Source organism: Procambarus clarkii, chromosome 62 (assembly GCF_040958095.1).
Source record: "Procambarus clarkii isolate CNS0578487 chromosome 62, FALCON_Pclarkii_2.0, whole genome shotgun sequence".
Classification (NCBI taxonomy): Eukaryota; Metazoa; Arthropoda; class Malacostraca; order Decapoda; family Cambaridae; genus Procambarus; species Procambarus clarkii.
In genome coordinates, this window is record NC_091211.1 from 16346354 (window position 1) to 16373018 (window position 26665).

Sequence of the window (26665 nt, forward strand, 5' to 3'; positions counted from 1 at the left end):
ATGAGTATACACACCGCTTGTGACATTTTTCTTTGGATCTAGTTAAGTTGCCTTAAACACCCACCAGTAGCCCCTGGTTGGGCACCAGATGTGAAGATTACTAAACCCTGAGGTCCAATATTTTGGTCCAATAGTTTGAACCACAAATCTCTTGGTCGTTAACTCCTCCACTGTTAAGCAATCTAGTGGGTATTTACTAGATTCTCACACCAAATTTAGTATTTAGTGAGTGTGCTGTTGGGTTTGGTCCCAAGAGCTGAAACCAGTAAATCACAAGATCATTAACAACACTTTATTCAACAAACTTACTAACTAATATACAGCAACAACAAGGTAATATTATATTAATTCTCGAGTGTCACTTCACAGCTAAACACAATGTCAGCCGCAGCAGGAAAACGCTCCCACCACTCTGACAGTCACCAGACCTCTTCTCAGACCCTCTAGCCTGGCCAAGAAAACAAAGTGAACTAACTGAACATTAGTGTACACTCGGACTCAATTGCAATCAACACTTGCAATACAAAAAAATTGACAAATAACAATCAAAACAATGCCAGACTTGTCACTTAAGACAATCTTCAAATTCCAAATAATTAATTATGTTAATAACACACGTTAAATCAGTTTACTAAACTAGAAATAATTAACACTTCAATAATTACATTAACTGACTTTAATAATTAATACTAGTTACTATTAATTATTGCTTGTCACACAGACGAGCCAGTAACAAGATAACACTTGACACTGCAAATCAATGCACAATACTCTTATAACACCTGTACAAAAATGCACTAAGTACAACTCTTCATTAATGACAGCATGAATTAATCAAGTGAGAATCACCTAAAATAAATAATCACAGGGTATCATCACATAGACAACCCCACTCAAGTGACTTACACTTTCTCTGGTTTACTGGAAAAAGATAGAAAAGAAAACAGTGCCACAATTCAATATGAATATATTGATAACAACGATATAATTAAACAGTACAATCACATGCACAATCAGTATAACAATTTACTAAATGTATGGAGGTGTGTAACACATACACTCATGCAATGACAAATTACAGAAGTCACACAGACGGCTGTAATCGACAATTGTTCAGTGTTTCCTCGACTACGCTGCTCACACCCGTTGCAAGTGTTGCGAGACAATGTCTGGTCAGTGGGTTGATATTAAATCAACACAAGGAAAACACGATAACAAAAAGGAAATATATGTACTCACTCAAAGACTGGCCTCATTATTCAAACCATGCATCCATACAATGTTGACCTTTGTAAATGTATCGATGAATTCTCCGGCAATCTCCGCACGTGGTACATGCGAGTAATAATCACACAGGTGGAAGGTGTTTGAGGGGCTGAAGCACGTAGATCGCACGTGGTTACATGCGAGACACGTGGGGTACACTGGGTGCACGTGGTGTGGCCCAGGTGGCATGTTCGGCAGAGATTCAGGGCACTGTGGTTCCGTGGAGTGCGGCACAGGCGGTAAGGCGAGTCGTGTCTACGCAAGGGTGATGTTCGCGCACACTAACACTGGGTGGCAACCCACGAGGTGTGACACTGGATGGCGGCAGCATGGTGATTTGGCGGCAAACACTAAAGTCCACAAATATGTCGAAAATACAGTTATCTCAATCAGAGAAATTGACAGCACACTGTGGAATCAATGCTTGTTCACTCTAGATTACTTTCGTAGCAATTCACTAATGGATGTTAGCGAAGATCGTTGATGAACACTTAGGCAGTCTGTTGCATCTGGTGAGTGGACACATGTGGTGGGCACAATTATTATCTCACCTCATATTACTCGTCTTGCTATCAATTGGCAAATGTCATGGACCGGATTCTAACAGGCGGGCACGCTAGATGAAATGTGATCTGGAGACGAGATTTCGAGTAGGGTCCCATTAACACGAGATCTGTACTATTGGCCGATAGCACAGACTCTCACGTCTTACTCAGGCAAGCGACTCAAGACAGAATGAGGTGGACAGCGTGGGCCGCTGGTTCCAGGCTGGTTCCTCTCCATACTTCTCTGTTCTTTGAAATGGGCCAATCTCGTACCAGACACTGATGCCTCCCCCTATCAGAACCTTGGCTCAGGGTGGTGCTAGTTGTGACGTCATAGGACAGGCCTAGTTGTTACTTGACAGTTGGAAGGGCTTACCCTTCTTGACCACAAGACAGTCAGAATACCATCTCACTCTAATTCTGGATTTTTCAACCCCTGGAGTTTCTAACTTCTATATATTACACCTTGCTGTAATTGCTGAATGTGGATACTCACGTCGGCCAACGTGGTACCAATGGAATCCTGATGACAAGAGCTGTCATAGGATACCCAACAAGGCAGGGGTCAAATCTCATAATAAAGGAACTTAACTGAGTGCACACACTCTGGTGCACTGTGAGGACTTCAAAATGTCACTATGCAATCACTATCACACATTTAAGATAGCTAGTGAATCTATCTCCTCACACCGCTGATGATTTACACATAAATAAGCACCCTGTTGACTCTGTAGATACTTATATTACCTTTATCCCCCACACGGACTGATACATGCGTCTATGAAGCCCCTTCACAGGAGGCAGCTGCCTGCCCAGCTACATTGTCCTGCAATGGTGAGCCCCTGGTTTGGGTCTCCAACGATGCGTAATTAAATGTCACCATTGGCACAGTCATTCTTCTGCATGATGTTCCGACTGGAGATAGGAAACTCAAAGAATTCCATGAAGATATTAAATATATTCTTGAGACCCAAGGCTATTCTATCTTGCAGATTGACATGTTGACCCGACCACCTTCGTGGTCGTTGTCATTAATGAGCACGTTTTATGGTAGGACCGTTTCATCTTCCATAATTCTTGCCGGTGCCAGGTGCTCCCTATAGGAATGCATGGTTCCTTGAAGTGCAGTAGCGATATGTCCCTTTGTCCCTTGTGTGGTGACCCTGGCCATCATAAAGCAGAGTGTTCTTCTCCGCACGTGTCCTGCATCAATTGCAGTGACACGCACCCTGCCTTCTCCTGCACGTGCATGTACTAGTGATACATTTGAACAAGTCATCTTCAAACTAAAACATTGTGATCATATGTGTCTTTTCCCTAGGCAAGACACCAGGTCCACTGTTTTAACTCTTTCTCTGACACGAATTATGCCCGTGTATTGTGTTGCACCTACCCTTCCCCATCCTTTCCTTCCTCAGTTCCACAACCGCTTCCAAGCCTTAAACTTGCTTGACACCAACAGCTCCCCCTCTCCCACTCCTCTATCATCTGAGGCCAAAGATGTTCTTTAAGGATCACTGACCAGCATTTCCATCCTTCCTTCCGTCATTACTTCACAGAATTCCCCTACCTGCAATATTTGTGTAACTTCTTCACCTCTTTCCCCTTCTATATTCAATGTGATCTCCTTCATCTTTCGATCATGTCTTTCTTCTCTTCCCTTCTCTCTGTCGTCTGCCCTCTGGCCCTTCTTGATAAATGTCCATCCAGGCTGATATCCATCTTCCTCCCAGACGTCTTTGTTTTCTCCACTCTCGTTCTCCCAGCCCGAGTAGAGGGTGTTACAATAGTACATTGTTACTGGCATGCCTGTGTCTCCTAATCATAAACATAAACCTGGTTCCCCTCTCTCTCCTAAATAGGTAAGGAAGCTTCTGTCCTTCCCCCAGCTTCCACTTGTCTTTGTTCTTGCATCTCCTGCCACCTCAGTCGTGGCGTAGGCTGACCTGGCTATGGAAGTTCCAGTAGCTCTTCTGATTCTACTTCGGGCACTGTCCCTGATCCAGTGCACGCTGCCGTTTCTGTCCTTCGTCAGCACCACTGTCTTGACCGGACACCCCACTTCCCTGTCCCAAGTGCCTCCTTCCTTACCGGACCCTGTCAGTTCACCTGTGCTTCCCGTCACCCTCTCCAGTCCACCATCTTTGCTGGATTTACAGTGAACCTGTTCCTGATCTTCCCTAGTAGCCTGTATCCTTCTTGGGCCTATTTTATCTCCTTTTTCCTGTTATCTCTGTTCTTTACTATGTCTGTTCATCAATAGAATATACATGGTTTTTATGCCAATTTTTATGAACTCCAATTTCTGATCTCACAGTTTTCACTGTTTTTTTTTTTTGTCTCTGGGAGATGATGCTTAGCACTCATCCCAGTCACTTCCGCAGTTATTCCTTTCTTTCCTTCCCTCCAGCTTTTGTTCAGACCCCTATCTGTCCTGCTTTCTTGATCCAGTATGATATTCCCTTTGTCCCTTCTCCCCTACTTCTTCATTGGAACATTCATTCCTCTGTTTCCTGTATCTTTGTGCGTAAATAGTATACTGTCTGTTCCATTTATCTCTCTCTCCCTCACATACTTCTTTTTCTCTTCCTGATCTTAAACACCTTTTGGTTTCATTACTGGTGCCTGTACTTCCTTTAAGTGATTTTTAAGTGTCGGCATGCCCTTTGGGGCGATGATCTAATGGATACCCTATGCCGGCTTCTAGAACCTTTTGTATTCTCTTCTTCATTGTCTCTTGTGAATTCCAGCTAGTCAGTTCATGTTGATTCATGCACTTGCATCGTTTCCTGCATTGATCTTTCTCTCTGCTCTTCTTCTTTTTCTATAGACCTAATGTGAAAGGTCCTCAATAACCTCCATAAAGGTGCCCATCCTTATAACCCTCTTTTTCTTTTCACCCTCTTTCTTTTCCTCGGTGGTGATTTGATAAGGTGGATTGGAGACGATGAGTCACAATAACGGGGCTGAAGTATGTTGACCAGACCACACACTAGAAGGTGAAGGGACGACGACGTTTCGGTCCGTCCTGGACCATTCTCAAGTCGATTGAGAATTCTGAATCGACTTGAGAATGGTCCAGGACAGACCGAAACGTCGTCGTCCCTTCACCTTCTAGTGTGTGGTCTGGTCAACAAGGTGGATTGGAATCTCTTCACCCTCCATGCTAGTCTTTCCAACCTATCGGATATGTCTCACCCAAACCCTCCTTCTTTTTCACAACACATTATTAGATGTTGCCTTCCACTCCATTTCTTTCTATACCTCATGTGACTAGTGGAATGCAACAACATGGGGTGGACGGTAGAGTGACGGTCTCGCCTCATGCAGTTTGGTGTTCAATCCCCAATCGCTTAAGTAGTTGGGCACCATTCCTTCCCCCCCCCCATCCCATCCCAAATCCATATCCTGACCCCTTCCAAATGCTATATAGTTATAATGGCTTGGTGCTTTCCCCTAATAATTCCCTTCCCCTGCCTACTGGAAATCGTACTGAGCTGGAACTGTATACCATCAGTGTTTGACCTGGAAAAGACACCGACGCCAACAAACACGTGATACTTTTATTTTGTTTCAAAGGGAGCTGGTAGAAGCACACACCTTTATTTGCACTCCTCTCTCGTACTGTCTAAACTAACATTTAATCATCATGAAGGTAATGTGCTAGATGAATCTTTGTGAGGATAGAATCTGGTATTTAGTGAGATTGTAAATTAGTGTAATTTACCATTTCATGTAAAAGGGGAGGGTGGGGGGGGGGTTATGGGGCTTGATCCAAACCCATCTATAACCATCCCTGGACAATGATCAGTCATCCTGCTAAGTTTGGTGAGCCTAGCAGAAAGAGTCTGGTCACCAACATCAAACAGACTGACAGACACAGATATTCTCATTAATAGATATGGCACATACTAAATAAAAAAACATCCAAAATATTTTTATCTTTTATGTTATAAATATCTGACAAGAGCATTTATCATCCAAAAATATCTACTATAGCATTCAGCAAAAGTTTCATATTATGAGTGCTTTAATTTCACCCATATCGTTATCTTCAAATATATTTTCTTAACTGAACTTTTCTCGACAGACGGATGTGTTAGGAACGTGCCCAACGAGGTACGAGGTGCACAACCATCGAGATAGAGTCATTATGAAGAAGGAGAAGAACCACCGAGTGTGTAAGCAGCGTTACCCGACCCCTGCTGAGACCCAGGTTCCCTGGCTCAAAGGTCTTCTGCCACTGGAAAAGTCCCACTCTATGTGTCAACAAGAGATCAAGAACGGAATCTACTCCAGCATCACCTGTGAGGATGAGAACGTGGTCAGACCCAGCTATGGTCTCTATAAGTATATTGAAGCCAGACAGGAGTCCACTCTGAGATTCATCTCAGAATCCAACGACCAATCAGCTGCCGCCTCTGCCATCCCTCAAGCTAACATGGAACGCAAGAGTCTCCGGTATGACTACGATACCCTCAAGAAGGACCCGTCCATGGTGGCCCAGTTGGACCAGACCATGAAGCAGATCTGTGAGAAGACTAAAGATGCCGTTGAGCGTGATGTTGCTGCTCTGGTAGCCAAGGCTGCACAACTCCTGCGACGAGTCCCTGAGGAAGCCATAACACAAACTTTGGACAAAATCCGCAGCGGACAGTTTTGTCAAGATCACAAGAAACTAGAGCAACTTTTTCTGGACGTTGTTGTTTTCATCCATGAGTCTGGTTCCGTAAAGGTTATGGTAAAGGAGCTGACAAGTGGACACACCTCGGTAGTTCGTCGAGCCCTCTACTCAGCAGCTTTATTCAGTCTTCCCCGTCCAAGTATCCATGCCATGGTCGCTCTCAAGCCATTGTTCGAATCTGCTCATCCTCTACCAATGGCAACCCTGGCTGGTGCCTCTCTGGTCAATACTTACTGCCGGCATAATCACAACTGCGATGAAATAGAACCAGTTAAGAGCCTAGCTGAAGCTCTAGGTCACAAACTACAAAGACAGTGTTCTCCTTCTGACGATGAAGAGACAGAAAAAGCTGCCCTGACAACACTTAAGGCTCTGGGTAACATGGGCATAATGACCCAAGAGGTGGCCAGGTCTGTCCTCAGATGCATGGAAACAGAAGGTGTTAAGAACAACATCCGCGTGGCCGCCGCACAAGCCTTCAGACAAACAAAATGTCATCACCAGGTAAGTTTTTAAATGCATTATTATTCCCAAATATATACTAATGTATTTCTGAATATACATATCACAATACAGTATAATAAAATTAATCAGAAAAAATAAAACTCCATGAATTATTTTCACTATTCTCACCCAACAGTCAACAGAGCAGCTTGTAAATTTTTCTGTTGATATTGCAATGGCCTCTGAGGTTCGGATTGCAGCCTATCTTATGGCAGTTCGGTGTGCTGAGAAGAAGAACTTAGAATTGATTATTACCAAAATTTCTCAAGAGGAAAATACACAAGGTATATGTGTACTTATTTTTCATACATTTTTATAACTGAAAATGTTAAATGCACATTACAGAAAATGTAAGTTATCTGAGAATATTTTTAATGTATATGTATTTTTATTTTTCAGTTCGTGGATTTATTTTGAGCCATCTTCTTAACCTCCAGCAATCATATGCACCTGAGAAAGTAGAAATCCGGTATCTTTTATCAAATATTGTGATTCCTAGGAACTTTAATAAGGACATAAGAAAATATTCTCGCAATATAGACCTAGCGTACTTCTCGCCGGCCCTGGGGGCTGGTGCCGGCGTGGAGTCCAACATCATCTACTCTCCGGGATCCTTTGTCCCTCGCTCTATTGACTTCAACCTCACCGCCGCCTTAGAGGGAATCTTAATGAACTTAGGCGAGGTTGGAGTCCGGCTTGAGGGTTTGGAACCCATCTTCGAGGAAATATTTGGTCCTGAAGGATACGTCCAGAAAACTAGTTTAAGACAAATTTTAAAAGATGTGACTCGGTTTATTAAACAAACGGGTGGAACAATATTTGAGCATTTCCTGCACCAGCTGAGAACTAAACGATCCGTTGACTTTTCCCATGCAACTGAAATATTTGAGAAGATCTATAATAGTGACAAACTCAAAACTATTCAGGCTGATATTTTTGCTCGCTTTATGGGCCAAGAGATTAGTTTTGCTTCATTTTCTGGAGAAGTGAAAGACATTAGTGTTGATAAAATGACTGAATTCTTATTATCATACATCAGTGATATCCTGAACCAAATTAAAACCTTGAACGTCAATATAGCTCGAACATTTCAGATTAGTTTTGACTACTCCTTCCCCACCATTCAGGGTACACCATTCAAACTCATGATGGAAGGAACGGCTGTTACTGGGCTGCAAATAGAAGGCAATCTCAATCCTTTAGACTTCTTATATAATTGGAAGAAGGGCAATAATACTATTAAGATTATTCCTAGTGTGTCTGTATACACTGATGGGTTTATTGGGTATGATACATTCCTCACTAAGACAGGAATCAAGGCAAATACCACCTTGTCCAAGATATACGGCGCCACTCTCAATGTTAAGCCACAGAACAATACTGAGCAGAATGAGATGGAAGTTCAATGGGATCTTCCTGAACATATAGAACTTATTAATGTGAAGAGTGAGACATACCTCATGAAGAGTGAGAGAGGCAGCCCAGAGACCAAGATCATCCCACCATCCATGAAGGACATCAGAATAAGAACCCAGTCATGTATCAACAATCTTGAACCCATTCTAGGTCTGAAGTTATGTTATGAACTGGACATCCCGGATATCTTCCGTAGCAACTCCCTGCCATTTGGGGCCCCGACCATTGCCAAGCTATACGTCGAGAAGGAAGAATCGTCTTTGACGGGTTATCGTATGACAGTAGTCACTCAGGACAAGAAAGAAAGTAAGATGGCGGTAGTGAAGGTAGAATCATCCGGTTCTTCAACACCAAAAGAGGCTGAAGTAACTCTATCCCACATCATTCAAGGAAATGCTTGCGTTATTTCTGCTCGATTAAGATCATCTGCTGTTACCAGTGGAATCTGGGTCACCATCATCAATGAGGAAGGTCACAAGGGTGTCGAAGTTTATGCTAACTACAAGTCTAACCGGACAGAATTATCTCGTGGCATTAAGATAGATGTCATAACCGAGTCAACGCCAACAAAGAACAAATATGAATTAGACATCTACATTAGCCGGAATAGATACTTCCCTCCTGAATCACAAATATTCGAGAGCAAGTTTGTCGGGAGATTCAGAGAATGTAATATGTCTGTGGACTTCTTATTCACGATAAAGAATGCCCTAAGAAACTACTTTGTCTCAGATATAGAATGTAAGTTAATGTTTATTCAGTGATATATATCTTTAAGAATGTTTATTCAGTGATATATCTTTAAGCATGATTAGGAGTACATATATTAATTCATTACTAGATTCGCAGGAATGCATAAAATGTCAAACCACATAAAATTGAGTTTTGACAAATTAATTTATATATTTACTTTGCTATGCTGTATTTACATGCAGTTGGAGCAGACCTGAGGCACACCACGTTCCCCTACATTCTTATGCTGACTAAACTGCGCAAGTTTGAGTTCCATGGCGAGATATCTGACTGGCAAATCATCTCCTTCATTCATCAGACTAAAGAATCTGGGGAGAGCGCTGAGCATTCATCTTCCTTCAAGATTACAAAGAGGAATGAAGACCTGGTGAATGTTGTGGCCTCCCACACAACAAAAGGAACTTTGAACCAAAATTTTGTCACCAAAACAAAAGCTAAAGGTAATTGTAGTTATTGATTACATGTACTATAATTTTAAAATATTTAAAATATATTGATATTGCTTCAACATATATATATATTTTTTGATTACACAATAAAAAGGTAATTTAATATGATAAAATAACAGCCAGGAATAATGATTTAGGGGTATTTCTTTTTTATGAAAACTTTATTTCCTTAGTAAAAATAGGTAGTACTGGGTACAAAACATCTTCCACCATCTTCTATGAAGACCTGAAAAAAGGAGCATCTCTGGAAGTAATTCGCGCTAGCGACGGTGTGAAGGTGGCGGACCTGGAAGTCATGAATGATAGGTCTGACCAGTCATGCTACACCTTAGTCTTGGTAAGCTTACACGACTCTACACTGTATAAATACTGCCAGAGTGGAACATAACTTTCACTTGAGTTGTAAGTATAGTAAATATTGGCTAATGTGAAAATCTTTGAGGCAGAACAGCGGAAGTGAATCAACTTTTGTGTCACCCCCAACTGCACGCCTTACCAATAGACCATAATAGGGTAAAGGTTATTCAACCTGTAGTCCCCCCTTGACCCATTAGGAATCTGGAGACACCAAGCTGGTAGCCAATCCAAGATTACATTAAACCTGCACACACTCCAGTTTACGTAATGGAGTTCTTCAACAAACACTCCCACCAAGTACATTAACAGAATCACATTAAAGTGATGCTTTACCAATAGACCATGATATGCTAAAGAGGATAAAGATCTAGGATATGCACATCTAGGGTCCACTGGTAAGGTGCACATCCACAATGGTGGCGATGAGTCACAATAACGTGGCTGAAGTATGTTGACCAGACCACACACTAGAAGGTGAAGGGACAACGACGTTTCGGCCCGTCCTGGACCATTCTCAAGTCGATTCAAGTTGAGAATGGTCCAGGACGGACCGAAACGTCGTCGTTCCTTCACCTTCTAGTGTGTGGTCTGGTCAATCCACAATGGTGGTTTGATTCTGCCATCCTTCTTCAGAGTTTTTCTTATAGATATATCATATTATTGAGATTTCATTGTGTTGATGAAAGCATTTGGTGGGAACTCCTTTACCTACTCCAGAGTGTTAGCGTGTTGTATGTAAAACTTTGATTGGCTACCAGGTCGGTGCCTCCAGACTCCTAGTGGGTCCGAGCGGACTTCAAGTTGTGATGGCTACCAGGTCGGTGCCTCCAGACTCCTAGTGGGTCCGAGCGGACTTCAAGTTGTGATGGCTACCAGGTCGGTGCCTCCAGACTCCTAGTGGGTCCGAGCAGACTTCAAGTTGTGATGGCTACCAGGTCGGTGCCTCCAGACTCCTAGTGGGTCCGAGCGGACTTCAAGTTGTGATGGCTACCAGGTCGGTGCCTCCAGACTCCTAGTGGGTCCGAGCAGACTTTAAGTTGTGATGGCTACCGGCTCGGTGCCTCCAGACTCCTAGTGGGTCCGAGCAGACTTCAAGTTGTGTAACTGTTTGCCTATCACGGTGCATTAGTAAGGCATGGGGTCTGGAGTGACCCAGAATGCTAGTTCCATACCGCCATCCTGCTCCGAACATTTTGTCATACAGGTAATAATATGACATACATATGTCATATTATTGTGATTTTGTTGTGAATTGACTAAGTTTTTTAATTGTTTCTGTTTTTTTCTTACAATGTACAGCACATGTACTGTATTTTGTGTTTACCTTCATTGTTATCTAGATTATATTCACTTTAGGACATACAAATGTAGTAATTATGCATAATATTGATCAGGATGCATATTTGTTTACCAGATTTACCTTAACCTGATGTGATGTATGACATGATGTCATACATCACATCGTGTATTTTGGTTCACTTGGGGTGAGTGCGGTGCATGTCAAATGAAGTTTTCACTATAACAAAATTATAGCCTGTAAAATTATCAAGCTTTGATATCTTTCTATCCATCTTTTGCCTAATAAAATTATTAATGTTCCTTATTATACATAAAAATAATTAATAAGAAGAATTTTGGAGCATGTGGCATCAGTATGGCCTAAAATATCTATTCATTACAGTTTATTAATACCCTTCTAGTATACTGCGTATAAAACAAAGAATGCCTTTGTGACTATTTTATCTCTGTCCACGGCTGGAGGACAGATGCTTAGGGCTAGTCTCACCTAACTTTGCAGAAAGAATGGGTTGAGGTATGGGATAGACATAGGTTGGTCGAGGTCAGTCCTATTGGTGCTATTACCAGAGAGGTAAGGTCGAATGGTGAGCCCTCACAAAACTGGTAAAAGGGGCTAATCAAGTCGTTATATTTCTTCGCTCTAAAGTGAAGAAAGATAATTTAGTATTAAATAAATATGTCTGTGTTCGAGGTGGGAGAAATTGGATAGGGAAGAGAAGAGGAGGAGGGAGGTGGTTTCTGACACTTGGGGTTACCTTCACTCACCTTTCCAACCTGAAATATTGAGGGTATGGGAGTGTCATAGCCTAGTTCGGGTCAGCACCAGTGGCACACTTCAAGAAATATTGGCATTTGTTACAACCCCTGACAATTTTCATGAAGACGAGGAGTCACAATAACGTGGCTGAAATATGGCTTGATCGACTTGAGAATGTCGATCATTCTCAAGTCGATCCATTCTAAAGTTGATTACAATTGACTTGAGAATGGTCCAGGACGGACTGAAACGTCGTCGTCCCTTCACTTTCTAGTGTGTGGTTTGGTCAACAATTTTCATGAAATTTGAAATGAAATTACATTGTATTCTGTTGGATTCTTTTATCTGTTTCTTCACTACCATGTAATATTACATTTTCTGGGAGAAAGACAAGAGGGGGAGAGAAGGAAGGAAATGGGGGAGAAATGTTGTGTTGTTAATTTATTTTAAGTTGACAAGCAATAACCAAAGGCCTTTAGGAATTATGCCTCCATAGACCCAGCAGGTCTTGGGAGGCATAATCCAATTAAATTAATTTATTTAACTCACTAAGTCATCAAGTTGCACGTGACTACAAAGAGTTAACAAATATAAGGGGAAAAACCGATGAATGGAGCTGTGTAAGGGTTGAGAAACAAACTGGATTTTGTTTAAGAACGAAAGAGCTGATATCCAGTTTCCTTTGTGGTTACCCAAAAACTATATAATATATTTAATATTAATTTTTCAAGTGTCTTCTTATATTTCATCGTGAACAGGTGGACATACCAGAGTACATGAGAGCCATCAAGTTTGAGAGCAAGGCGGCGGAGCAGGGAGAGGATCAGTACATGCTTCAAGCCGCCGTCAAGCATGGAGAACTTATCCTTCTTCGCGCTCAAGGACCACTCACAGCCACGTTTTCTTCCAATGTGACCATCCTTAAGACAGACATTAAACTTGAATTGTTCGGTAGAGTTCACAGGGTCGCTGCCACTCTCAACCATTCAGAGCATCGTTTACTTATGGACCTAGATGTGAAAAATGAACGGCAGTCGATATTGTCTTGTGAATGGAATATGCTGACTGAACCAAATATCGAGAAGACTACAATCGGCTTTAAGTTCCTTCTGCCTGTACTCATGGATAGTCGAGTGGACGCTATTGTCGGGAAGAGGGTCATCTATCTCAATACCGACACCCTGCTCTTCCCACAGAGCTCCTTCCATCGAAGAATTATTAGTGGACTTGATTTGGACTTTGAGCATTACATAGTGGCGACACATGTCTCTTGGGACGCAGATGCTGACCCAAATAAGAGAATCTCAGCTTATGGTCGGTTTTTTACCAGACCCAGTAACCCTAAGTTCACTTTCTACATGTAAGTATAAGTTTACTTATCTGAATATATATATGTATGTATGTATGTATTCACCTCCTTGTACTTGCAGGATCAACCTTTTAGCTCTTGGACCCCCACCCTTCCAGCCACCAGTTGTCGAATTCAATGACTTTGCCAATTTTGTCTATCATATCTATTATGTCAATTACTGACCATCGCAAGAATACATTCCATAACGCTCTCTACCGTCCAGTCCAACCACTTGGGCTGGACGGTAGAGCAATGGTCTCACTTCATGCAGGTCTGCATTCAATCCCCGACCATCCAAGTGGTTGGGCACCATTCCTTCCCCCCCCCCCCTGTCCCATCCCAAATCCTTATCCTGACCCCTTCCCAGTGCTATAGTTGTAATGGCTTGGCGCTTTCCCCTGATTCTCAGACCGGCAGCCATTATGTCTCCCTACCCTTCCTAGATAGATCTGATCTGCAATTACTCTTTATTTTAACTCGTTTTCCTTATCATATTAACATTTAAAATTGTATTGAATTAGCCTCGACAACTTCGTTATCTAGTATATGTTCCACTTATTTATTATTCCATTATTTAGTTCTTTTTATTATTCTTTTTTTTTTTTTTTTTTTTTTTTTTTTTTTTTTTTTTTTTTTTTGATATATACAAGAGTTGTTACATTCTTGTACAGCCACTAGTACGCGTAGCGTTTCGGGCAAGTCCTTAATCCTATGGTCCCTGGAATACGATCCCCTGCCGCGAAGAATCGTTTTTTCATCCAAGTACACATTTTACTGTTGCGTTAAACAGAGGCTACAGTTAAGGAATTGCGCCCAGTAAATCCTCCCCGGCCAGGATACGAACCCATGACATAGCGCTCGCGGAACGCCAGGCGAGTGTCTTACCACTACACTTATTTAGTTATTCCATTCCACTTATTTAGTTCCACTAAAGTTATTTACGACCCAGGGGCGCTAAAGTGTTTATTAATAAACACTTTAGCGCTCCTGGGTCGTAAATAAACGACAAGTAGTTTTTCCTAAAAGTACAGGTGCGTCGTAAATTTACGACCGATTAAAAAATATTTGTATAAAATCCAATTCTTATTCGATCGACTTGGGGATAATATGAAAATGTTTGCCATTACATTTCCGTTTTCTCTAATAGGCACATGGCATATTTGGGAGAACGGCATTGTATTGTAACTTAGTGGAAAGACCATTGTATTGTTGACATGGCAAGTGTAATCGCGCACTTCACACACTCTTGGTGTGGGCCGCGATCATGATTCTGCATTTATATGCATATGTCCGTGTAGGGAATTTAATTGCGATCACAGTGATACCAAATTTAACGCTGTAGGACAAGTGTGGAGTTGACAACCCTGAAAAGAATAGAAACATTTTGTCGCTGTTCGGAGCTCACGGCTAGTGATCAATGTAGTTCTTTAGCTTTTTGTGTGATTTAACTCATGCTTTGGTGACATATACATATGTTCTTGTAGATCATTCTATAGCGAACACATTGGTACAAAAAATGAAATCTGTACATCGAAAATTATGGTCAGGACAGCGAAAAGAGTATGCATTTTTCAGTGTTGCCGCTCGGTCACCCGAAAACGTCGAGTTCACTTCCAAGAAGGTCCAGTCCATATCGCCGCACGCGTTAAAGTGTTTTAATACTCTTAAAAAACTGAAAACGTTCCTTCGGACAACTTTGTGACTCATTTATGTCGCCAGTTTCAAATGATGCCATTACTACAGTTCTTCACTCTAAGCGCTGCGTCTCTGTTTTTAGTCAGTTTCCTCCCACTAGTATGTTGTGCATCATTATCATGTCTGCCCCATTCCTCCTTTCCTCCAGTGTGGCCAGATCCAGTGTCCTCAGTGTTTCCTCTTGGCTCAGTCCCCTGAGCTCAGCAACAAGCCTTGTTGCATAGCATTGGATCTTTTCTAGTTTGGTTTTGTGTTTCTTTAGGTAGGGGGTTCCACACTGGGAACATATATTTCATGGACAAGGATGAGATTCACACGGGATGTACATAGTGCTCGGATGAGTCATTTGTCCAAGCTCCTGAAGTTGATCAGAACATTTATCAGTTTACATATGCTGCCCATGTTATCCTTGTGATGTGTCTCTGGTGTTACATTTATTTATTATTTATTTATTTATTTATATACAAGAAGTTACATTGGGAGTTAAAAGAGAATATAGAAAATAAGTTGAATTAACATTCTTGTAAAGCCACTAGCACCATAGAGTTTCGGGCAAAAGCGGTTATCTACTTCATCTTACATCTCCAGTTATGTCTCCTACTAAACTCTCTTTTCCCAAGTGGAACGTTGTCTTTCTTTCAATGTGTGCTGTATTTGATGCTCCCTCATTCCTGTTTTTATCCTCATATCCTTGCTTGTGTCTGGAGTAAAGTCCAGTAGCTGTTTCTAAGACAGTCTACTTCATCTTCCAGAGTCTTGCAGCCTTCTTTACTTCTCATCCTTCACATTATCTTAGTACCGTCAGCAAACATTGATATGATTGACCTGTGTGTGTGTGTGTGTGTACTCACCTATTTCTGCCTGCAGGACTGAGATTTAGCTCTTGGACCCCACTTTTCTAGCTATTAGTTGTCTAATGCATTGACTCCTGGCCTAGTTCCCTGCCATATTTTCTTTTAAAGTTGTGAAATTTTATGAATGACCTAAAGTTGCAGGTTGAATTAGTTGTGAATGACCTTAAGGAGCAGGTTGTAGAGTTTGCCTCTACAACCCACTCCTTTAGGTCATTCCTTTTGCTCACTACCCTTATGCTATAAGAAAACTTTCTAACATCTCTATGACACATCTGATCGCTTCCATCCGTGGTATTCATTGTAAATATTTCCTCTTCTTCCACCCTGTCAATCTCCCTAAGTATTTTATACGTCTGTATCATGTCCCCCCTCTCCCTCCTCCTTTCTCGCGTTGTCGGGTTTAATTCCTTCACCCGCTGTTCATACCTCATCCCTCGCAACTCTGGGATGAGTCTCAGTGCAAATTTCTACACATTTTCTACCTTCCTGATGTATTTTTTAGATGGGGGTTCCGCGATGGGGCAGCATAAAAACTGGTCTCACATAGGTGGTATACAGTGATCTAAAAGTATCCTTATTCAAGTTCCTGAAGGTTCTTCTGACTTTTGTTCACAAAAGAATGCAGCTGATGTTATTCTATATATATGAGCCTCTGGAGTTAGGTTGGTGTTATGTCGACTCTCAGGTGTTTATCTCTTTATAGGGAGATACTTTTCTTTCATCCTGTATTGGCCTCTTGGTCTCCTGATCCCATTCCCATCACCTTACACTTGCTGAACTCCAGCAGCCATTTCTAGAACCAGCTCTTCAACTTGTTCAAGCCATCTTGTAGAATCTAAAATCCTCTTCTATCGGAGGAGGATTGTAATCGTTTTGCATAGTTCGCAAATGTCGAGTCTGACTCAACTCCTGCAGTCAAGTCATTTTCATAATGAAGAATAGTGTGGGTCCCAGCACCTTGATCCTTGTTATGCAGCTCCTACTTCTCACCCCTCACTGTCGCGCTCTCCCTCCTATCTGCCAGTTATTTCCTTACCCACATTAGTGTGCTTCCGCTTACTCCCGCCTGTCTCTCCAGTTTGTATAGTAACCTCCTGTGTGGTACTGTATCAAAGGCTTTTTGGCAGTCCAGAAATATGCAATCTGCCCAGCCTTCTCTGTCTTGCCTTATGTTCGTTACCTGATTATAAAACTTCAGGAGGTTCGTCAGGCAGGATTTCCCTGCTCTTAAACCGTGTTGTTGTTTACTTACAAACCTAATTCTTTCTAGGTGTACAACTAGTCTTAACCTTATCATTCTTTCAAGTACTTTGCAAGGGATGCTTGTGAGTGACACTGGTCTGTAGTTAAGCGCCTCTTCTCTATCTCCTTTCATATAGATTGGCACCACATTTGCCTTCTTCCAGCAGCTGGACGAGTCCTCCTCTGTAAGTGATGCATTAAAGATTAGTGCTAGAGGTATGCTGAGAGCCTGTGCTGCTTCTTTTAACATACATGGTGATACTCTGTCTGGCCCAGAAGCTTTGGCTACATCTTGTGATGCTAGATGTAACTTTACTTTATCCGCTGTTACCTCAATATTTAGTAGTTTCTCATCAGGGGCTGCTTCCTCATCTAGCTCTGGGAGTTGTTCAGGCTCAGTAGTGAACACTCCATGGAAGCTGGCCTTGAGCGCCTCACAAATTTCTTTATCATTTTCTGTATACTGGTCTTCCCTTTTTCGTAACCTGGTTACTTTGTCATTGTCAATTTCCTTCTTATATGGCTATGTAAGAGTTTCGGTTGGCTCTTTGCTTTGGAGGCAATATCATTTTCATACTTTCTTTCCCACACTCTTCTTATATATTTATTTAGTCATTCCTGGCCCCCTGTTGCACCTCTTCCCGTTTACCTCTGTTGTACCTCCGTCCTTTGCCCTCTGTTTGATGGTCCCGGTAGTACTCGGGACCGTTCGTTCTCGACGCATAATAGAGAATTCAGGGTTCGAACCCCAGGCGGGACAGAAATGGTTGCGCACATTTCCTTTCACCTAATGCTTTTGTTCACCTGGTAGTGAGTAGGTACTCAGGTGCTAGTCAGCGTGTTGTGGGGTGACCTCCTAGGCGAGGTCAGTAATTCGGCCTTGAGTGGGGGGGGGGAGCTTTGATAAAAGCCAAACGTGTATGAATACACTGGCTTCCTGTCCCTCGAAACAATAAATTATTATTATTATTATTATTATTATTATTTCCTCCACTCCCTCCTGCTTTTTTGCTTTCGCTTCCTAGCACTGTCCATTGAACCACGGGTTATTATTATTAGTGTGAGTATTCACCTCTTTGTGCCTACAGGCTCGAGCTGTTTAGCTTTTCTAGGTATCTAATTTTTTACTAGGTGAACAGAGGCATCAGGTGAGAAAAACATTGCTATACGCTGCTGCCCTGCTGTGATAATCGAACCTTCGCACTTTAGATATGAATCATTTTAAAGTATACTAAAATTACTTTTAAATCTGTTTGTTGTATATTTTATGTTAATTCTGGATAAGACTAATATCTAACTGGAGTAAAATAAATACTGAATGCTCTCTTCTGTTTCAGAGGCACTGTCAAGTGGCTGAACGAGACCTACATTGTCAAAATGAATCTCACAGAAGCCAACCTTTTAGCCCATTTCCAGGGAGAGAATGGTTTGGAACTTGAAATAATTACTGCCGCTAACAAAACTTGTATATATGAGGTGAAGAACACTGTTCAGCAACAACATAACTCTATTAATATACATACCCGTTTTCGCTACAAGAACCTGGAGAATAACGATTACAGATTAGCAAGTGTCATAGGTTTGGAAAGCCTGGGCAGCCCATACAACTACAAGCTTGCTTTGCAACTCAACTACATGTCACCAGAGGGCCACACCACGAGCCTCACAACGAAAGCTATGCATCACAGTACACCAGAGGCCCGGGTCATATATGTAAAGGTAAAGTGACTTGTGATGGATTGCATCAAGTTACATATTTAAGAATTCATATACATTCAAGCTTTCTTCAACTGCATTCAAATGGCAAATTGCTTATGGAAATATTAAAAAAGTGCACAATTTTTTTTTTAAGTCTGATTTAGTTCAAATATATATTTGAACTAAACATTTTATATTTGCCTTTAGTGTAAGGTAGAGACGTAAAGATAGTAGTTTTACCTCAGTAGATCATTAGAGTCAAATACCTAAATTTCTATGTATAGGAATTAAGAGGTACATTAATAACAGTTCTTCTACTTCAGAGTGCAACGTCGACTTCTAGTACGAGGAAGCCTTTACAGGTAGAGTTCCAGTCCTCCAGTGAGGAGAACTCTTATAACATCCACTGGAAGGCGGACCTGGACTCTCCAGTCACCATGTTCAAGTGGGACATGGTGACGCACCAGGAGGGTGGTGTCAAATCTTTGGAGTCTTCGATAGATATGACAGCTGTCCGTGACCTAATAAAGACAGCGCTTAGTATGATTGAAGGAAGAGGAGACAATGAAGACATTATGGAAGAGCAACATAACAGAGAAAGTTACAAAGAACGTCAAGAAGACTATAACACCGACACAGATAAACATCGAGACAGGGAAAGTTATGAAGGACGCCAAAGAGAAGATTATGACAGCGGCAGGGACGAATATGGGGATAATCAGAATTACAAGAGAGGTCAAGGCAAAGACTATGACAATGACAGATCTGAATATCAAGATAGACAGAGTTACCAGGGAGGCCAAGGCAAAGACTATGACAATGACAGGTCTGAATACCAGGATAGAGAGAGTTACCAGGGAGGCCAAGGCAAAGACTATGACAATGACAGGTCTGAATACCAGGATAGACAGAGTTACCAGGGAGGCCAAGGCAAAGACTATGACAATGACAGGTCTAAATACCAGGATAGAGAGAGTTACCAGGGAGGCCAAGGCAAAGACTATGACAATGACAGATCTGAATACCAGGATAGAGAGAGTTACCAGGGAGGCCAAGGCAAAGACTATGACAATGACAGATCTGAATACCAGGATAGAGAGAGTTACCAGGGAGGCCAAGGCAAAGACTATGACAATGACAGATCTGAATACCAGGATAGAGAGAGTTACCAGGGAGGCCAAGGCAAAGACTATGACAATGACAGATCTGAATACCAGGATATTGTGGAGGGTTACCAGAGGGATCAAGGCGAGGACTATGCCAACAAAACGGGTAAACCTCTGGACGACAAGGACAACAAAGAACGACAAGGTGAAGACTATGACAACGATAGAGGCGAATATCAGGATAGACCGGGTTACCAGATAAGAAAAAGAGAAGCCTATAGGAATACAAATGACATGGACGAACATCATGTTAGAGAGATTTACAGCTGCCTCTATCAAAATCCCACACCCAACACCTTCGCTATGATCTTTAAATCTCCATCCCGCACTATGGAGGGTGACGTCGAGTATTCTCCTTCAGCGTCAAGTCTCAGGTTCTATCCTAACAAGGCTAAGAGTGAGGCAAAATACGAGATCGCGGCCAAGTCCTCCCACAGCTACCGGGATCACCAGTCCAAGTACGAAGGTCGCATTAGTCATCCACGTCTGGCAAGAGACTTGCAAGTTAAGGTTCAGCATTCGGGCAGTGGAGAAGAACTGAGAGGTTCTATTGAACTGGACGTCTTCCCAGATACAGCAGACAAAATTGTGGGCACCTTCCAGTCAACTAAAACTGCTAACAATACAATCAAAATTGAAGTAGCATTAGCCACAAGGGTAAGTTTCCCATTGTTTGTACTCCATGATATATTATTCCCATGAGCAAAATCATGCAACAGCCATTCTTTGTTATTGTTACCATGATGTGTAACTGTTGCAGATACTAATGGAGCTTCCCAAGGTCACCATAGTGATGGCCTATGCTCCCCACACGGCTGGCATTGATCTCCAGTTCCAGAAGTCTCCCTCCTCCCCGGTAACCTTCCAGGTGTCGGCCATATACGACCGGGTCTCCCCTAGAGATGCAACAATGGCCTTCCGTGTGATTAACGCTGGAGTCTCCGTGGTGGACATCGCTGGAACGACGCAGCGTGAAGAAGATCCCGAGTGTAACGGCCACAAGGTCAAGGCTGTGGCTCACATTTCATCCTTCGGCTCTTACGAAGTTCACTCCAAGTTCTGTAAACCTGCCTTCATCCAACTATCAATAAATAAGCTACATAGTCAGTATATTTACGCTGCAAGGTGTGGGTTCCAGACCCCAAAGAACGCTGAGGTCAGTTTGGCTGTGGAATTTAATGGCTCACCGCAAAGATATGTCATTGCAGAGATGCAAGCACAGTTGACCTCTCCAACCCTGATCAGTGTTGATGTGGCTTTTGTCGAACAACATTTTACCAGAGTTAAGGTAAATGGCAGTTATATACATGTTTTTAAAAAGTATTTTAAAAGAGATCAAAATAGTTTATTTTTAACTTGAACTTGTAATTATCTTAGATTGAGAAATTGTAGACCTGCATTTATAAACTTTATGTTGACCTAATTTTGAAAGAAATGATTATAATCAGAATAAGAGTACAGCAACTACTGCCATTTTATATCTAATAATATTCTTGATCGAGGAATTCTTGGTCGAATTCGTATTTTAGTTTGAAACCAGTTATTGTAATTTATACTATTTAGAATTCCCATGCTCTTGATTTGTGTTTTGAGCGATAGCCTAGCGTCTCATGGGCGGCGTTATTTTTAGTTATTTATTTGTATTTATTTATATATACAAAAGTTCTTACATTTTTGTACATTTATCCTTGGGCTCAAGTGGCTAGCCATTGTTCCTTCACTCACTCCTTATATTCCCAGCTATTTATCTAGCCTTTTTGAACCGTTCTAAGTTATTTAGTCATTGTAGCAGAGTGCTTTCTCATGATGACGTCCTAGCTTTAACTTATTAGGAGATATTCTATAAAAATAAAATATGCATACCAAGATTATTGGTTGATAATTGTTTACAGAATAATGTGGTAGCGGCGTGCAGGCGAGTGATGGGGTCTGTTCAGACGTGGGCTGGCAGCGTGTATAACTACATGAAGGACCAAGCTCAGCAGCGAGGCATTCTCTTCCCAAACCCTCAGATACTTTCCCTCATAAACCAAGTCGATCTCGATCTGCGAGAAATATATGAAGATGTCTATGATGTAATTGTACCTAAGTTTGAGGCTTTCTGTCACACCATAACTCCCGTGGTAGCCTACGTCCAACAATATTGCTACGACTTTTTATTAGGCTTGGCCGATGCGCAAAAGTTCATCGTAGACAGTATTGTCGAAGAATTGCTTTACATTCGGAATGAATCAAATAAATTTACAATGATGATTATGAACCGTAAGTGTTGAACTTTTATACTGTACATAAATGAATAAGCCGTCTACATATTTTTACAAATTAAACATCAAATTTGACTACATCTCTGAATATTTCTAATGAGACAGTTTCATTTTTATGCATGACTTTATTAAAACTAACAATTATCCAAAACTTTATTCTGAAGAAGTAACCTTTCGGTCTATAATTATTGTATGAATTAAAGATAATTATTTATATACATATGCAAAATGCAACAATTAAATAACAGAGGTTCATCAATCAAATTTCATGCTACCATTTATGTATTCTTCATATCTCACACACACACCTGTCAATACATTCATACATACATATGCATGTTATATGTATGTGTATATATATATATATATATATATATATATATATGTATATATATATATATATATATATATATATTAGTATATTTTGGTAGCAGTCTTTCCTGTAGACATATATTATTAAATATGACCGAAAAAGTAAGATTAATAATTCTAACACGAATTTTCTCAATCTTTCGTACATTTCGTTTCACTGTTGGAGGTAAATCAAAAATCAATTCTCCAAAATTCTCCAAAATATATATTTATATATATAAAATTCTCCAAAATATATATATATATACTATATATATATATATATATATATATATATATATATATATATATATATATATATATATATATATATATATATATATATATATATATATATATGTGTGTGTGTGTGGGTGTGGGTGTGCAAAATCTGGCCAAACTCAAACTGCGAACATTGCAACATTGCGTGTACAGGAGTAATGGATGCTGCCCGCTGGATGCAGTTCGGGATGGTGCCTCCCTGGGTGGAGGACCTGCGACAACAGCTGGAAAAGACCAGGATCTACGCGATATTCAAGAACATCTACGACGCCATAACCGCGCGCTATCCTGAGGAGTGTGAAGCCGTGTGGAATATGGCGTCTAAATTCAGACAAACTTTGTGGGATGATATTAACATTCTCCGTTTGTATTATTTCCGGTTGCCTCCTATCCTGAGGACGCTACTGTGGCTCGTCAACTCATTCGTTGGTGTTAGTATATTGTCGTTATTTTAGAAGAGTTATGTGCAGTTCTTTTGAGCAAATAATGATACTTCATGTGTAGTGTGTATTATGTAGATATTCACAGTTATGAGCTACAGTCTAAATGTTTTATAATATTAACCAGTTTTTAATAGATTACTTGAGAATGACTGTAATTTTAATTATATTTTTTTTTATTCCTCAGGAGAATTGGGTGATTTTTGAAGCGAATGCATTAACCAGTGAAGTAAATAAAGAAATTTTATTAGTTTCTGTAGAAAAAGAAAAACATCATATGAATGTGCAAATTCCTTTACACACTCCAATGTATTCTTTAACTCAAGTTCTCCAAACAGCAATGCCGTACCCTATCACAATATATCAGAATGTGGCGTGGAGGTACGACACATTCATACCTGTTTCAATCAATGACTTGATATGGGCATACTACACCTTGCTGCCCCGTCACAAGAGGGATGTGTTGCCCCCATACAACCGCACCGCCATGGTTGTGAGCGACACAGAGATCCTCACCTTTGACGGCGCTGTGCTCCGAGCACCACCTTCACCGTGTGAGGTTATTTTAGCTATCTACAAATCCAACAAGCTTACCATGTCCCATCCAGAACGATCATCCCCGCCACAAATCACCTTATCAACTCACTCCACTACCGTCGTTATCAAAGCGGACTTCCGTGTTGAGATTAATGGACAAGAGATGAGCATGGCACAAGTAACTGTTGGCGAGCTCACAATCCAGAAGACGCCACAAGAAGTCAGTTTAACGTTACCCTACATGTCTGTCCGAATATTCCTACAACGACGTGTGATTTCAGTAAACGTTGGGGGCTGGGCCTTCGGTCACATAACGGGCCTTCTTGGTAGTTACGATGGCGAAACTGGTAATGATTGGCTGATGCCTTCTGGTGTCAGGGCTTCCAGCCTACAAGAGCTGGTGTTCTCGTGGCAAGAGAGTCAAGAGTGCCGCACTCCACCCGTCCCTCCAGTGTCACCCGACAATATTAATATACTGTGGGCAGCTCAATGTAATGAACTTCTGGAAATTCGATCGAGGTGCTCTCCGTTGATCAGTCCGGAACCGTTCATCAAAATATGTTATGGGATTACTCAGACTTGCCGCGCTGCATATGCGTACCAAACCATGTGCTCCACCAAAGGCATTGACCTGGTCTTCCCTACTTACTGTAAATAGCATCATGTGACTGCTTAGATGCACACTAACAAGGCCTTATGTAACATTATTTTGTATATTAACATATGCAAGAGAAATACAAATGTAAATTAAAAGCATTTCAATTATATTAATCTAAAATAGAAATATTGTGAAGATATGTATTTTTAGCTCCAACAAATGTAAGCATAATACTAAGGACTTTGAGCTATAACACTGTATGTTTCTTAGATTCTTATCAGTCGTTTGGACATGGTCTTTGTGGCAACGTGTCATATGTAAGAGTTAACATTATTCAATATTGAGTCTTGAAAACTGGAGCTGTACAAGCACTGCTGTCTACATGCACAAGATTTCCGTCACAGTCAAACGGTTCTTTGTATATCAGAATATGATGACAGTGAGGAAGAGTGTAACAATAATAGAGTTGAGGGGCATTTTGGTGTCAGCAGCAGAGGTGTTTGGGCTTACGGTGAACCACGAGTTGCCACAGAGATACATTTCACATTCAGATCTCTAGAAAAGAGCTTTCACACCGGCCAGTGTGTGTGTGTGCCGAGTTCTCCATCTCGCAGGGGACTTGAGAGGATAACTTAAGGGCAACTGCTCTTTGGTAAAGTTTTTACCAAGCTTATCTACGAATAAGGTTAACTGTTGCAAAATACTATATATATATATGTTTAATTACAAAAGTATAGACAGATTCATTGTTCTTGTTTCATCAATCTTTCCCTCGTTGTTGGATTGATGCATCATATATGTACGATGATGACAAATTGATGCAGCGTATGTGTTTAATGACAACAGTCATTCATCATATGTGTATGATGATCACACATTGATTCATCATATGTGTATACGATGACGACGCAAACATAATTTGAATGATATGAAATATACAAATATAAATATTTTGTTGACATATATATATATATATATATATATATATATATATATATATATATATATATATATATATATATATATATATATATATATATATATATATATATATATATATGTCGTACCTAATAGCCAGAACTCACTTTTTGGCCTACTATGCAAGGTCCGATTTGCCTAATAAGCCAAGTTTTCCTGAATTAATATATTTACTATAATTTTTTTCTTATGAAATGATAAAGCAACCATTTTCTCTATGTATGAGGTCAATTTTTTTTTATTGGAGTTAAAGTTAACGTAGATATATGACCGAACCTAACCAACCCTACCTAACCTAACCTAACCTATATTTATAGGTTAGGTTAGGTTAGGTAGCCAAAAAAAGTTAGGTTAGGTTAGGTTAGGTAGGTTAGGTAGACGAAAAAACATTAATTCATGAAAACTTGGCTTATTAGGCAAATCGGGCCTTGAATAGTAGGCTGAGAAGTGCGTTCTGGCTATTAGGTACGACATATGTCTATATATATATATATATATATATATATATATATTGCACCTAGTAGCCAGAACACTTCTCGGCCTACTACGCAAGGCCCGATTTGCCTAACAGGCCGAGTGATTTTCTTTATTTTCAAAATATTGTTTCCAATTGGTTTATTTTAAATATTATTATATTATATTAAGAACAAATTATTGACTCTTATGTTAGTTTAGGCTAAGTTAAGATAACTTAGGTTAGGTTAGGTAGGGTTGGTTAGGTTCGGTCATATATCTACATTAGTTTTAACTCTAAATAAAAAAACTTAACTCATACATACTAAAATGGATAGCTATATCCAACTGACATATGTGGAGAGCTAGTGTCACAATTGATATGTTTGTCCTGCACACCGCCCCCCATCCAGTGGGCAGCGGTGGATAGGTTACAATCACTCTTACTTACTACCTACAGTTAGCAAACTGGGGATATTTGGCTAAAATTTCTGGTAGCAGATCATTTTGAGTGAAATATTGACACATCGTTGGTACATTGGTCATAGAATTGTCTCTGAATTCACGTATCTTTTCGCACTCCATCACATAGTGACGGAGGGTGTGCGAATAATTTTGTTGACAGTTTACATTTGGTCAGGTTTACATCGGCAGATAATGAGAATTCCCAGAGATACTTGTAACAGTCTAAGCCGAGCAGTAGTAACATCTAGAAGTCTGCTGATT

The 26665-nt window shown here is 40.7% G+C and overlaps 1 protein-coding gene across 1 annotated transcript in view; it reads left to right on the plus strand.

The window, feature by feature from the left end:
- The window catches only part of LOC123766432 (vitellogenin-like), a 34296-nt gene extending 9042 nt beyond the window's left edge, over nucleotides 1–25254 (plus strand). Inside the window, exons 4-15 of the mRNA XM_069308200.1 lie at nucleotides 5902–6999; nucleotides 7136–7283; nucleotides 7399–9156; nucleotides 9351–9608; nucleotides 9791–9954; nucleotides 12789–13390; nucleotides 18510–18891; nucleotides 19194–20693; nucleotides 20797–21324; nucleotides 21929–22298; nucleotides 23087–23364; nucleotides 23561–25254. Coding sequence (XP_069164301.1) covers nucleotides 5902–6999; nucleotides 7136–7283; nucleotides 7399–9156; nucleotides 9351–9608; nucleotides 9791–9954; nucleotides 12789–13390; nucleotides 18510–18891; nucleotides 19194–20693; nucleotides 20797–21324; nucleotides 21929–22298; nucleotides 23087–23364; nucleotides 23561–24568 — 8094 coding nt within the window. The 3' untranslated portion in view covers nucleotides 24569–25254. The remainder of the gene's footprint in view (nucleotides 1–5901; nucleotides 7000–7135; nucleotides 7284–7398; nucleotides 9157–9350; nucleotides 9609–9790; nucleotides 9955–12788; nucleotides 13391–18509; nucleotides 18892–19193; nucleotides 20694–20796; nucleotides 21325–21928; nucleotides 22299–23086; nucleotides 23365–23560) is intronic.
- Nucleotides 25255–26665: the final 1411 nt, after the last annotated feature.